This window comes from Taudactylus pleione, unplaced genomic scaffold (assembly GCF_031769625.1).
Source record: "Taudactylus pleione unplaced genomic scaffold, aTauple2 ptg000015l, whole genome shotgun sequence".
Taxonomy (NCBI): Eukaryota; Metazoa; Chordata; class Amphibia; order Anura; family Myobatrachidae; genus Taudactylus; species Taudactylus pleione.
In genome coordinates this window covers 12608725-12621589 of record NW_028284417.1, presented here as the reverse complement: position 1 = coordinate 12621589, position 12865 = coordinate 12608725, and the positions used below count along the sequence as shown (strand labels likewise).

General features: G+C 43.4%; 1 protein-coding gene across 1 annotated transcript in view; it reads left to right on the top strand.

Moving 5' to 3' along the window:
* ELOVL4 (ELOVL fatty acid elongase 4) overlaps positions 1-12865 on the top strand; it is a 40737-nt gene that overhangs the window by 9587 nt on the left and 18285 nt on the right. The window contains exon 2 of the mRNA XM_088471738.1: positions 8352-8539. Within this exon, the coding sequence (XP_088327864.1) occupies positions 8352-8539 (188 nt within the window). The remainder of the gene's footprint in view (positions 1-8351; positions 8540-12865) is intronic.

Genomic DNA, 12865 nt, shown 5'->3' with positions numbered 1-12865 from the left:
ATTGTCATTTGTATATGTCCCTGCTCCATTGGAGCTTACATTCTAAATTCCCTAACATATAAATGCTCACACACATATACTTGGGGTAATTTTGTCAGAATCCAATAAACTTATTAGTATGTTTTTGGTGTGTGGGTGGATACCAGAGCACCCACAGGAAATCTATGCAAACACTGAGAAAATACAAACTCCACATAAATAGGGCCCTGGCTGGGAATTGAACTCACAACCTCAGTGCTGTCAGACTGTAATTCTACCCACAATGTCACCGTGCTGCCATACAGTGCTACAGTATACAATGACATTGTAGAGAGTTGTGTGCTTCCAATTGTGTAGCAACAGTTTAGAAATGGCCTTTTCCTTATAGCCCAACATCAGTGCTCCACTTAATGTAATACAGGTGGAGTCTCCCATATCCAAAATGCTTGGGACCAGGGGTATTTTGGATATCGGAATCAGGGACGTAACTAGGGCGGTGCGTCCAGTGCCATGGCACAGGGCACCGCAGGGATGTTTGGGATTGTCAATTTTCCTGTTTATTATCATTCCCACTTGTAGCTTCCTCTTTTTTTTTATCCCCAGCATCTCGTGGCCTCCCCTATCTCTTCCCTGGCCCTTCCCCATGAGGCCATGGACCTTTTTCAGGTGCCCTATCTTATGTCCCTATTTAATGCTCTCTCTGGCACAGGGCACCAAAAAGTCTAGTTACGGCTTTGATCGGAATGTTCTGTATTTTGGAATATTTGCATACCATAATGAAATATCTTGGGAATGGGATCCAAATCTAAAAACATAATGTATTTTATATACACACAGTCTGCAGATAATTTTCTAGAGGTATTTCAATAATTTTTGTGGCTCAAACAAAGTTTGTGTACATACATGAATTTCATTTATGTTTCATATACACCTTATAAACACAGCCTGAAGGTAATTTTATACTTCATTTTTAATAATTTTGTGCCTCAAACAAAGTTTTTGTACATTGAACCATCAAAAAGCAAAGGTGTCACTAGCTCAGTCATGCTAAAAAAAAAAAAATCAATATTTTGGAATATTTGTATATGGGAGACTTAACCTGTAATACTCTTGTGGTTGACTGGATACAAATCTATGCTGCCATAGTGTTCATGCTAGGCTGTTTTAGCAGTCCCGATTTTTAAAGGGTAAAATGCACCCCTGGCCTTTTTAGCGGCGCCCTGCTAAGTGTGGCCGCTGCTGTTCTGTCGCCACGTGAATAGAAGTTGTGCACATCTATTCACAATAAGGGAGAGCTTGGGGGAAGCCCAGCACCTCTGTAGTTGCTGCGCACGCCCCCATTAGTGACACCGCCGGCTGGGCACGCCTCAATTAGTGACATCAGTAGGGCTGCACCACCCCTAACAGTGACGTTGGCGGGGCTGTCTGGTCACACCCTGTTTTCGCACAATACTGCACCGCGCCCGTGCGCCCTGCCCGCCCAAAATCCTGCCGGGAACACTACAGCCATGTCTCAAAATCTAGAGGAAAGACTTCAGAGAAAAGTGGAGGCTGCTTTAGCAGTAAAAGGGGGGACCAGTGGTATTAGAATAAAATTTTCAACAAGAGCATATGGTTGTGCGTGGATTTTATTTCTCCTATTATATGGTTTAAAAGGAAATACTTCCTACAAGGTGATAAATCACGCATAAGATAACGAGAGTAATTCTCTTTTTTACTGGTTTTCATATCTATATTAAAACCAATTGGGTACCCATATTTATTTTTTCTAATCTTGTTTGTTCAACTGGTGGAAAGATTTTTCCTTTTATCTTCATTATAGAACTAGCTAGCTGCTCACTGTGAGTTGATATTTAAGTGAAACTGTTAACTTGTTTTGTTTTAGTCTGTATAAATGTAAGACCTGCTATGACTAATACGGGCTAGTAGGTATGTTAGCCATCCTAACAAGTCACGTAGATATAATATTATATAATCTTGTAGCCCAGGAAAAGCAGCAGCAGCAAGCTTCTTGTAAAGCGCAACGGAATATACTGTGCTATATAAGTGGAAACAACATTAATAGAACAAAACTGGGTAATAACAGATAGACTTAGAGGTAAGAGGGCCCTGCTCACAAGCTTACAATCTACAGGGAAATTAGACAAGTGAATTCATGGAATTTTGTGCCGTGGACCAGAGTTCTGGCTGCCTAGAACTGGTTGAGACCGGTGCCCATGGACACTGATATAAAACTGACAGTTGGAGAGAGGAGTCAGAGCTGGGTTCTGCTTAGGACAGGGGTGGCCAGACTTTTGGACTCTACTTTTAAAGCTAAAAGCCTTTTGTGACCTACCAAGCCCGAAAAAGGGTGCGTGGCATGCAAAAAGGGGGTGTGACCTTGCAGCAAGGGACGACACACAGTAGTGCCCCTTATGCAATGTCCACTGTAGTAGTGCCCCTTATGCAATGTCCCCAATAGTAATGCCCCTTATACAATGATCCCAGTAGTGCCCGTAATGCAATTTTCTCAGAAGTAGTGCCCCTTATGCAGTGGCCACTGTATTAGTGCCTTTTATACATAAAAGACAGACACACACAGCACTATACTTACCTGAATTCCCGCGCCTGCTGCCATCCTACTGATCCTCCCGCTCGGCACTGCGAAGCTTTGGAGTGAGCTCCAGCCTCCGGCAGCTGCTGCATGGAAGGAGTTGTCGGGCGCCCCGCTGGTAACGAAATCTCAGCGGGCACCCGGCAAATAGAGTAGGCAATAGTGGCATCTCTGCAGCCTAGCGGCGGCTAAGAGCATTGTGCCAATAAGAATCAGCCTGACTCTTATTGGCTTCTGCTGACTGCTTCCCTACGTCCACCACGAACGACCGGTCGCATGTTCGTGGTCTATCACGATCGACACCACTGGCTTAGGTGATGGATATAAGAGAAGGGAGTCGAGTTGGAGTTAGGTACCTGACTGTTACCCCTTTCACACCACCATTTCTGCCCGGGTTAACCGGGTAGCGGCTCGGTGTGAAAAGATAGCCACAAAATGTATACCTTTTTTAATTAATCTTAATGAAATACAAACATGACGTTTCGGTCCTGTGCTTGGACCTTTGACAAGGTATATATATTTCTACTTCAGGGTCCATAGGGGGTCCACAGGGTTGACCTTGGGGTATAGCTGGATCTGGATCCACGGGCACCACACAGGTAAAGCTTTTGCTGCTCCCAGGATGCACTGGGTCCATCCTCCTCTATACCCCGCCCCTGAGCCACAGGCACCTCAGTTTTAGTTGGTGCGCGGCCGGAGTCGGGTCACCCTTATCGCAGGAGGGCTGCTTAGCAGCCCCTAAGCTTCTTTTAAGAGTTTTATTTAATATTATTTATTTTTTTACTATTCAGAGCGGCAGCATCAGACTGTCCATTGGACGTCAAAGCTGCCGTTCCTACACCCCGCCGGCGCTGCAACGCCAGTACAGATTTGGGGATCGCAGCGAGACCCCAGAGTCTGTACTAGCCGGACTCTGGAGGAATCCCTAGGCTGCCGGATTGCCGGGGACAAGGTAAGTATATGCAGCCTTCTGCCTCTGGTCTCTGGGGACAGACCGGAGGCACTAGCAGTGCTGGCCCCCCTCTCCGGAGACATACCCCGCGCCCATGAGAAAGGCCCAGTCAGAGCCCCCCCGGGGGCCCCACTCCCAAACGCTCACCCCAAAATAATTATTGCTACATAGTAGTAGCACCCACTCTGGGTCATATAATTACAATTGATGTACTGTATGATAACAGTACATATATAAGCTGAGAGCTAACTTACCTTGGAGGTACCCCAAAAAACCTCCACATGGCACTATAAGCATCAGCACATCCTCCTAATGCTGACTGCCTTCATGCCTCTCCAAACTTGCAGTCTTTGGCTGAGCTGACTTTTGGGGTGCCCTGCATCCCAGATGTGAACCCCAGAGTGTTAGGGACCTGCTCAATGAGGTGACCTTGACGCTGGTGGGCAGGTCCGTATCAGTGGCCATTGATATGCAAACTACCTCTGAAATTGTTTATTATAAATTTAAACGTATACAGTAATGATCGCATAGTGCATCTGCAACTCTGTGTTTTGTACATGTCACTTTGAAATCTCAGCATGATGGCACCTTTCATTACTATTAGGGTGTGTAGTCTAGAGCCCCTCCTTAAAACTACTTTTCTCCTGGCGATTGCTTCGGCCAGGAGGGTGTCAGAATTGGGGGCGCTTTTTTGCCGTCCTCCTTTTCTGATTTTTCACCAGGACAGGGCGGTGCTTCGCACTCGCCCGGATTTTCTACCTAAAGTAGTAGGCATTTCAGTCACCTGATCCTTCGACTGGTGAGGCTTCCTTGGATGTGGTCCGTGCTCTCAGAGTTTGTGTTCTTTGGTTTTCGCACAGGAGGGTTTGCCTGTTCCGGCCTCTGTTAAGGCTCATTCTACTCGGTCTGTGGGTCCGTCATGGGCTGCTAGCCGTGGCGCCTCGGCTGTTCAGCTGTGTAAGGTGACCACGTGGTCTTCCATCCAGACCTTTCTGAGGTTCTATGCTTTTGACACCTTCGCCTCTCAGGATGCATCCTTCGGGCGCCATATTCTCCTTTCAGCACAGGAGCGTCCCTGCCCTTAGTTGAACTGCTTTGGGACATCCCCTAGGTCAATCCTTTGGACCCCTTATGGACCCTGAAGTAGAAAACAAGAGATATGGTAAGAACTTACCTTTGTTATCTCTGTTTCTATGAAGTCCATAGGGTCCACAGGCGCCCTGACGCACCTGGCTTCATATGGGCTATGTGGCTGGTCACCGGTTTTCCATCTCCCTTACTGTGAGTATGGTTCTTGTGTGTTCCAGTCTTCTGTTTTCTCTCTGTTTTTCCTCTTCCGGCCTTGGCTACTTACCAACTGAGGTGCCTGTGGCTCGGGGGCAGGGTATAGAGGAGGACGGACCCAGTGCATCCTGGGAGCAGCAAAAGCTTTAACTGCGTGGTGCCCGTATCTCCAGATCCAGCTATACCCCAAGGTCAAACCTGTGGACCCTATGGACTTTGTAGAAACAGAGATAACAAAGGCAAGTTCTTACCATATCTCTTGAGATATATATATATATATATATATATATATATATAATATATATTTATATATCTATCTCATTCCAGGTCCCAGTTGCACACTTGTATAATAATAAAGAGGAGGAGTGCATGGTACATAAAAAATGTTGTAGTTCAGTAAAATGAACAAGCACATCCGTTTGTAAATGCAAAAGATATTTATAGCAGCAGCAACATTATAAAGTGCATGAGATTCAAGTGTGTACCACAACACAATAAATCAGAGAGGCATGATGGTGTAAAGAGATACTTGGCACGCACCAGGGTGGTCATATGAATTGCCAGTCCGTCATCCTCAGTGGACACACACAATCTCAGGTCCGACAGCTGTTTCGGCGTGACTCACACGCCTTTCTCAAGGACACATTGACACAAATAACAAGCACTCCTTTATACCTACACCAATCAAGTAAAACAAAACTCACCTATGGAAACTCGTGTCCCCACCGCCAGCCACAGCAAAACTGGAAGTGACGTGGCGCATCATCAGGGCACAATGTAACCCAGCAACCTCTTAAGAAACCCGAGCCGAAGACCGGAAGTGACGCATCGTTGCCAAAGCAACGACAAAATTAAAGTACCATAGAGACTATACATAAATAGCGATAAAATGCCAATCATCAAACTCAAGTATACCGTATTAAAGGAGCATATGTAGCCCATAAATATACACCCCCAATGGGAGTGTATAATATATGCGTCACACAACACTAATAACGGGATGCTTAGTTACAATATAACAACTTAGCAAAAAACGGCAACATCAGTTACCATGGTAACCTACGATAACTAGATTGAGAGGTATAAAGTGGTGCTTGTGTCAATTCACTAAATAATACAGTACAAACAGACAAAATGACAAGGAACAACAATACATACATATCAAAAGATCATATAGCAAAGCAATTAGAGAAATATGCTAGATATTAATAACTATTAAATATCAAGTAAAGGTAGCACCATGAGCTAATATGGAGATCTGTATCACAAAAAAAAGCCAAAATATTGACCCTCATTAAGCCTGTTGGGTACAACAGTGTTTAAGCAGTCAATCCAGAAGCTTTCTTTCTGTAATAAATTGTTTCTGTCCCCACCTCGTCTCAGTGGTGGAATATGATCTATTGGCATACATTTGAAATCCTTCATCTGAAAATGAGGGCTTTTTTAATAGATGATCGATGGAGGGCAATCCTTTCCTTCAAGGCACAGATGGTCTTACCCACATAAAGGGGTGTGGGTAAAAGCCAGAATCATAGTAAATGCATTGAAAAAGCCGGAAGCCATGAAAAGTGTATTGAAAAAGCTGGAAATCTTATTAAATGCATTGAAAAAGCCGGCAACCATAGTAAATGAATTGAAAAAATGCATTGAAAAAGCCAGAAACCATAGTAAATGAATAGAAAAAGCCGGAAATCTTATTCAATGCATTGAAAAAGCTGGAAACCATAGTAAATGAATTGAAAAAGCCGGAAACCTCCGGCTATTTACTATGAATTTCCGGCTTTTTCAATGCATTTACTATGTTTCCGGCTTTTACCCTCTTCCCACATAAAGTAAGTTGCAGGGGCACTTAATCAGATAGACGACAAAACGACTATTACTGTCCAGATGGTGTCGAATCCCATATTTAACATCCTTCTTAGGATCTATAAAATGGTTTATGGATCCTAAGAAGGATGTTAAATAAGAGTTTCGACCCCACAAAGCCTGATTTCATTACGGATTCCAACTGCAACAGTACTCACAGTTGACCGATTGTTGTGTGCTGCGTAATACATCGCAGTGCGCAAAGGCACCACTGCGATCACACTGATCACGGAGAAATGCAGGCATGCCTGAACGATTGAACGATGTTGCATGGGAGTGCATAAATAAGCCATTGCCATTGCATACGCAGCTTGAGTACTCGGTGCGTGAAACGAGGTTAGTAATTTCTAAGTTAGGTCAGTGCTGCTGTAATTCTGTGTGAGGGACCGATAGTGGGAGGCAGTGGGCGTCTCTATGCTGGTAGTGTGACAGCACTGTGACAGCAATCTGCCTATTTTCGCTGTAGACCTGCATCCATTAACAGAGCTGCGATCGCAATAGCGATCTTTAATGAATCAGGCCCACAGTTCATACTGTTCTTTAAGTGCCAATTTAATTTTGCTACTGTGGATAATTTAAAGTTTTCTTTTAAACTTATTAGTGTACAATTGATAAGTAATCTTTAATAATGGGTTGCTATGAGAACATTGTATGTCAGTTGCCTTGATGTATGAATACTGTTTTACTTTTAGCCATGGCATATAATGTGTCACATCCGTTGCCTTCTCCTTTTACTTGTATCCGGTGGGAACAAGGGAGATCACCTTGCTGATTATTTTTAGAGCTCTGGAACACTGTGTTCAGAAAAGATGATTTTTTTTTTCTACCTTACAATCAGACTTTTATAATGTAGTATTAGTTTTCTCACTTTATTTATTGTGATATGAGTGATTAGCGGATGACTTTATGAATCAGTGAATTGCTATATGAATCCGTGAATTATTGTGTAATACATTGTTACTACTGTCTATAATTTAAGGATGATAATATCTTTCAATGTCATATCCGTTGTGCTTAAGCGTTGTGTACAGTGTTATGATGTTGTGGGGGGAGGGGGGTTTATAAATACTCTTATACACAGAATATGATCCATCTAACTGGGACACTGTTTGGCACATAGTCCTAGTCTTTTCATCTGAATCAACAAGGACTAAATTGAATAACTGATTTAAAAGGATTTTTAAATAAAATAAAACCAATCCCATTACTGAAACAGTCTCTTTGAACAAACCACCCCTTTTTTATGTTCACCCCTACAGGAAGTAGCAAATGGGCAGATAACCTCTAAATCATTGATTAATTTCAAACACATTTGCGGGTTATATGTCATAGTGCCAGTATTAGAGACAACCAGTGAGAAAAGTAGGTTACTATCCACTGAATAAAATTTAGAAAAACAGAGAGTGTCGTCTGGAGGAAGTGGATGTATAGAATCACAGCGGATCCCTGTCCCGGGATACTTTTTTGTTGGTTCTGCAAATGACAGAGGAATAGCTGGGATGCGATTCTCTGCAAACGGGACATTTTTGTGGAACCAAAATGGAAATTGTTTCTGTAACTCAAAAACCTTATGTGTGATCAACATACTGTCAGTTTTATGTTTAATATGCATTAGTTATTTATACGATTTAACAAATGTAGATGGTAACGGAAATTAATTTGTTTTCTCCTTAACAGATAAACGTGTAGAAAAATGGCCCTTGATGCAGTCTCCGTTGCCAACGCTTGCCATCAGCACGGTTTATCTACTCATTGTATGGCTGGGTCCCAAATTCATGAAGAATCGAGAACCTTTCCAGTTACGCTATTTGTTGATTGTCTACAATTTTGGAATGGTTATCCTGAACTTCTTTATATTTAAAGAGGTTAGTTTGCCATTGTATTTTGTTCCTAGTGCAGGTGCTATATTTAACAGCTGTTAGTTGTAGTGTAAAGAGAGGAGGGGAAGTTTTCAGTTTGTGGGGACTACATGCCGCCCTGTATGGCCATATTCTCTTTCCTAATGCGCTACCAATAGCTAGTTCACTTCTACACAACATTTGTTCTATTAGGGTTTTTTTTTTGTGTCTGTGCCATTCGGATTCCTTTGTAGACTGTTAAAGTAAAAAACATGGTGCAGCTTAGAGGCAAATGCTGAAGTTTACATGTAACAATTTAAATATCTCAACAAATTGCCACATGAGGTAAAGGGGCTTTTTAAAAATATATTTTGTTTCTACTGCCCATTTTCTGAGTAGAAGCACATCACTGAAATACAGCTAGTTTGTAACTCTAATGTGCCCTGAGCATTGGGACTACCCCGGCATTGAGACAACGATAATGACATCATGCCATATGTCCATAATAAGTCTAGGTAATATTAGTTCTTTCATAAAAAATTCTCCTCTGATTTTAATTAAATGTTGCTTATATGCAGGGCTGTCATCAGAAATTGTCGGGTGTAATACAGATGTAACAAACGAGGTCCTCCTCTCGGTCTGTTGGATGTAAAGTTCCAATGAGCCCTGACACCCAGAGCAATCGCATGCTATGATGCCCATTTGCACATGACCTATATATAGATGCTAGATGATAAACCCGGTTTCACCTGGGTAGATAACGCATTAATCTTTCACCTCTATAGTAATGCATCACTACTATAGTAAGACTTTACCCTCCCTCACCTATGTACTAGCACATTCCACTCCCTCACCACTGTACTAACACCTTATCCTCCCTCACCCGTGTTGTAACGCATTCGACATTCCCCTCCCTCACCTGTGTAGAAATACAATCCCTTGGTCACACCTGTAGTACCACATTCCCATCCCTCACCTCTGTAGTAACACATTATCCCTGCTCATGCCTGTAGTAACACATTCCTCTTCCTTGCCCGTGTTGTAACACATTCCCTTCTTTCACCCCGTAGTAACTCATTCCACTCCCTCGCCAGTGTTGTAACACATTAATTTCCTTCACCCTGTAGTAATAAATTTTACATTGCCCTCCCTCACCTGTGTAGTAACACATTTTCCTCTCTCATCTCTGTAGTAACACATTTCCCTCCCTCACTATTCAAATAGGGGAGCCACACCAACTGCCAGTCATGTTTGGCAGCACTTGGTATGACAGTTGGTGTTTTACTATGAACTATGCTACAGCCACGATGAGACAGTAGGTCAGGATATTGCACAGGGGGAGGAAACATTTTAGCAGTTTTTACCCCCTTAATAGTCGAACTTTGAAAAATCCCTTAGTGGGCACCTACAACATGGATGGAATATACTCCTTGATTTTCATGTTTCTAGGTCCAGGAGTTTGGGCTGGGCGTTGATCAGTCAGTCAGTCAGGACATCTGATTTTATATATACAGTATATATAGATTGAACACTCCAAGAAAAGGAATTTGGACAGCAATCCTCTTATACCACATTCATGCACTTAACTGCCTCCTTTATTTAACACACACATTTCTCATTATTGTCATACCGGGGACTCGAACCCATCACCTAATTATAACTGTATGAAACTAGGTGTACTTGTCATCTTAAAACCATTGCAACAAGGCAGATCTAAGTAGTGTGTAGCCACACATCCAATCCCCTGCACCACACATTACATAGATCTGCTCAGCTGTTATGTTTTATACTGACCATTACACCTAGCCTCATATAGTTATGGTGCATACACACTGGGCCTGATTCAGAGCCGGACGCTCTGACCAGAGCGCTCGCTCTGAATCGGGGCCCTCCCACCTAAAACTGGAGCGTCCTCCTGGCTGCTCGCATAGCTGTGGGTGACCACCCACAGCTTATGCGAGTGGCCAAAAAGATGGTCGTGATAGTCAAGACCATCGGGCTTGCGACGAGACCCTGCGGTAGGGTCTCGCTGCCGCAAGCCCTGGAGTGCTTTTGGCTCTATCAGAGCCAAAAGCACTCCCACTGACATCACTAGTGATGTCAGTGGGGCCGGCCCCAGACGGTAGGCGTTCCCATGGGAACGCCTCCGTCTGGGCAGCAACGCCCCCAGCACGCCCCCAAAGGGGGTGTACTGTCACTCACCATCGACGGCAAGCCCCCTTTGGTGCGAGACCCATAGTGACAGCTTGGCTGTCGCTATGCGGGTCTCGCGCATGCGCACTAGGGCACCATCGACCCGCTTGCGAGCGCTCAGCGCTCGCGAGCGGGTCTGAATCAGGCCCACTGTCAGATATTCTGGTCGATATAAACGATATCATTTGTTTATATCGACCAGAATATTAATCCTTTCAACGACCGAACGATGGTCGATGGGCGGGCATGAATGGTCGATATAGATATTGACCATCGCCCGTGCATGCAGGCCAACATGGTCGATATTGACCATGTTAGCCTATTTACAATAGGGACCCGCGTTCATTCGTAGTTGGGTCAGATAACGATCGTTCTCGATATCTGATGGTCTACCCGTCTGTACCCTCCATTAGAATTTTCCGGCTTATGCAAATGGCTCCATGTGTGTCTGACTACAGTGATGGGTTCAAGTCCCGTGTATGACAGTATAGAGAAATGTTTGTGTTAAATAAAGTAGAATGCAACTGAAGGTGCAGATATGGTTTTATACTTCTAATTAACAGCTAGCCAGCCCTGCCTCACAGACAGCAGCAGAGCATCAGACAGATATGTTCCGATCATTCTTACAGCAAATTGTTTACTTCAAAGGTGACATCACCTCTGAGCCCAAGCCCAGCACATTAGTACCACCTGTACCCCCCGATGGCCGCATTGTATGATGACGCTCGTTTAACAGCAAGCCTCCTATATTTATAACTGGAATACTAAGCATTGTACAGAGCGTATTTTGTTTTTACAGTTAATATTATTTTAATCTGATTTTCTTGGCTTTACCCACAGCTGTGATAAGTCTCTGAACCATTGCGGATAAAGCATGCCAACTTCCCATGTATTGTGTCTGTGATGAATATAGCTGCAGCCGCTCAGCTGTAACATGTCCTGCAGATTAGTCACATTATTAGCAGCTGTGTACAGGAAATGCACTGCGGTGCCTTCCCCCGGGCACTACTAATGGCACAAGGGACCTTTCATTTAATTACTTTACTTTATATAGTTGTTGGTGATCTAAACTTGTTTGTTTTTAGATTAAATATTTGCATCTTTTTAGCTTACTTTTCTAAATAAGTGATCCTTTTTTTTACCATTTTAAAATAGAGAACCAGAGCTTTATTAGTAATTGTGAAGATAATATAGGGATAGTATATTTTGTAGCATAGACTAAAGGGGGTATCGAATTAGCCTCTATGGGCGGAATTCAATTGATTCCTGCCCCCATCGCGCCCGACAGAGCTATTCAATTCTTGCTCCTGTCGGGCACGATCAGCTGACAGCGCTACATTTCAGCTCGCAGCCCCAGGGGGGTGAGAGCTGAAATGTGCGAAAAGTGGCATGTTTGGGCGCCCAAACATCACTTTTCGCGATCGCGCCCAGCACTTTGGTCGGGTTTAGCTGCTTTACACGGCTAAATCCGACCACTTTGGGCGCGATCAGCACAAAAATCTGGAACAATTGCATAGCGGCCCGCGAACTCCTGTCACTTTAGATGGGTAATGCGGGCCGCGAAAACAATTGAATTCCGCCCTATGTGTTTTCAGGGGAGAAACACAGGGATTTTTTGCCGATGATCCCTGTTATTTGCTGTGGGCTTTTTTTTTCTTAATCTCTCCGTATACAATTTGTTCAGCCAAAAACATACAGGATCCATGACCTTTGTGTTTTTGTCATTGCATCGGCGAAAACACAGAACTTTTCGGGGATTATTTTTCACAGACACATCAGGTCCCGTAAAGAAATCCCAGATAAGTGCTTTTGTGGCTAATTGGATAGCCTCGGGGAATCCATTAGTGCCCGAATAATGTTCAGAGCTAATTGGAGATCACCCTATGTATATGAGAATTTCATGATGTATATGGCATATGAAATGTTTTTCTGATTTATAATCTAAGCAGCAATGCATACGGTTACCATTATCACAGTACTGGTAGAACTATAACCTTGTTAATCTTGTATTTTGCAATGTTACAGAAAAGTAAGAGGATGTGAGGTGAAGGAGTAAGCTAGAAACTTATACAGTCTATGTATTTAGGTGTGTTGTAGCAAAGGCAGGAAATTGTATATATCACACAACAATTATTACATAGCAGGAGCAGCCAGCACGCA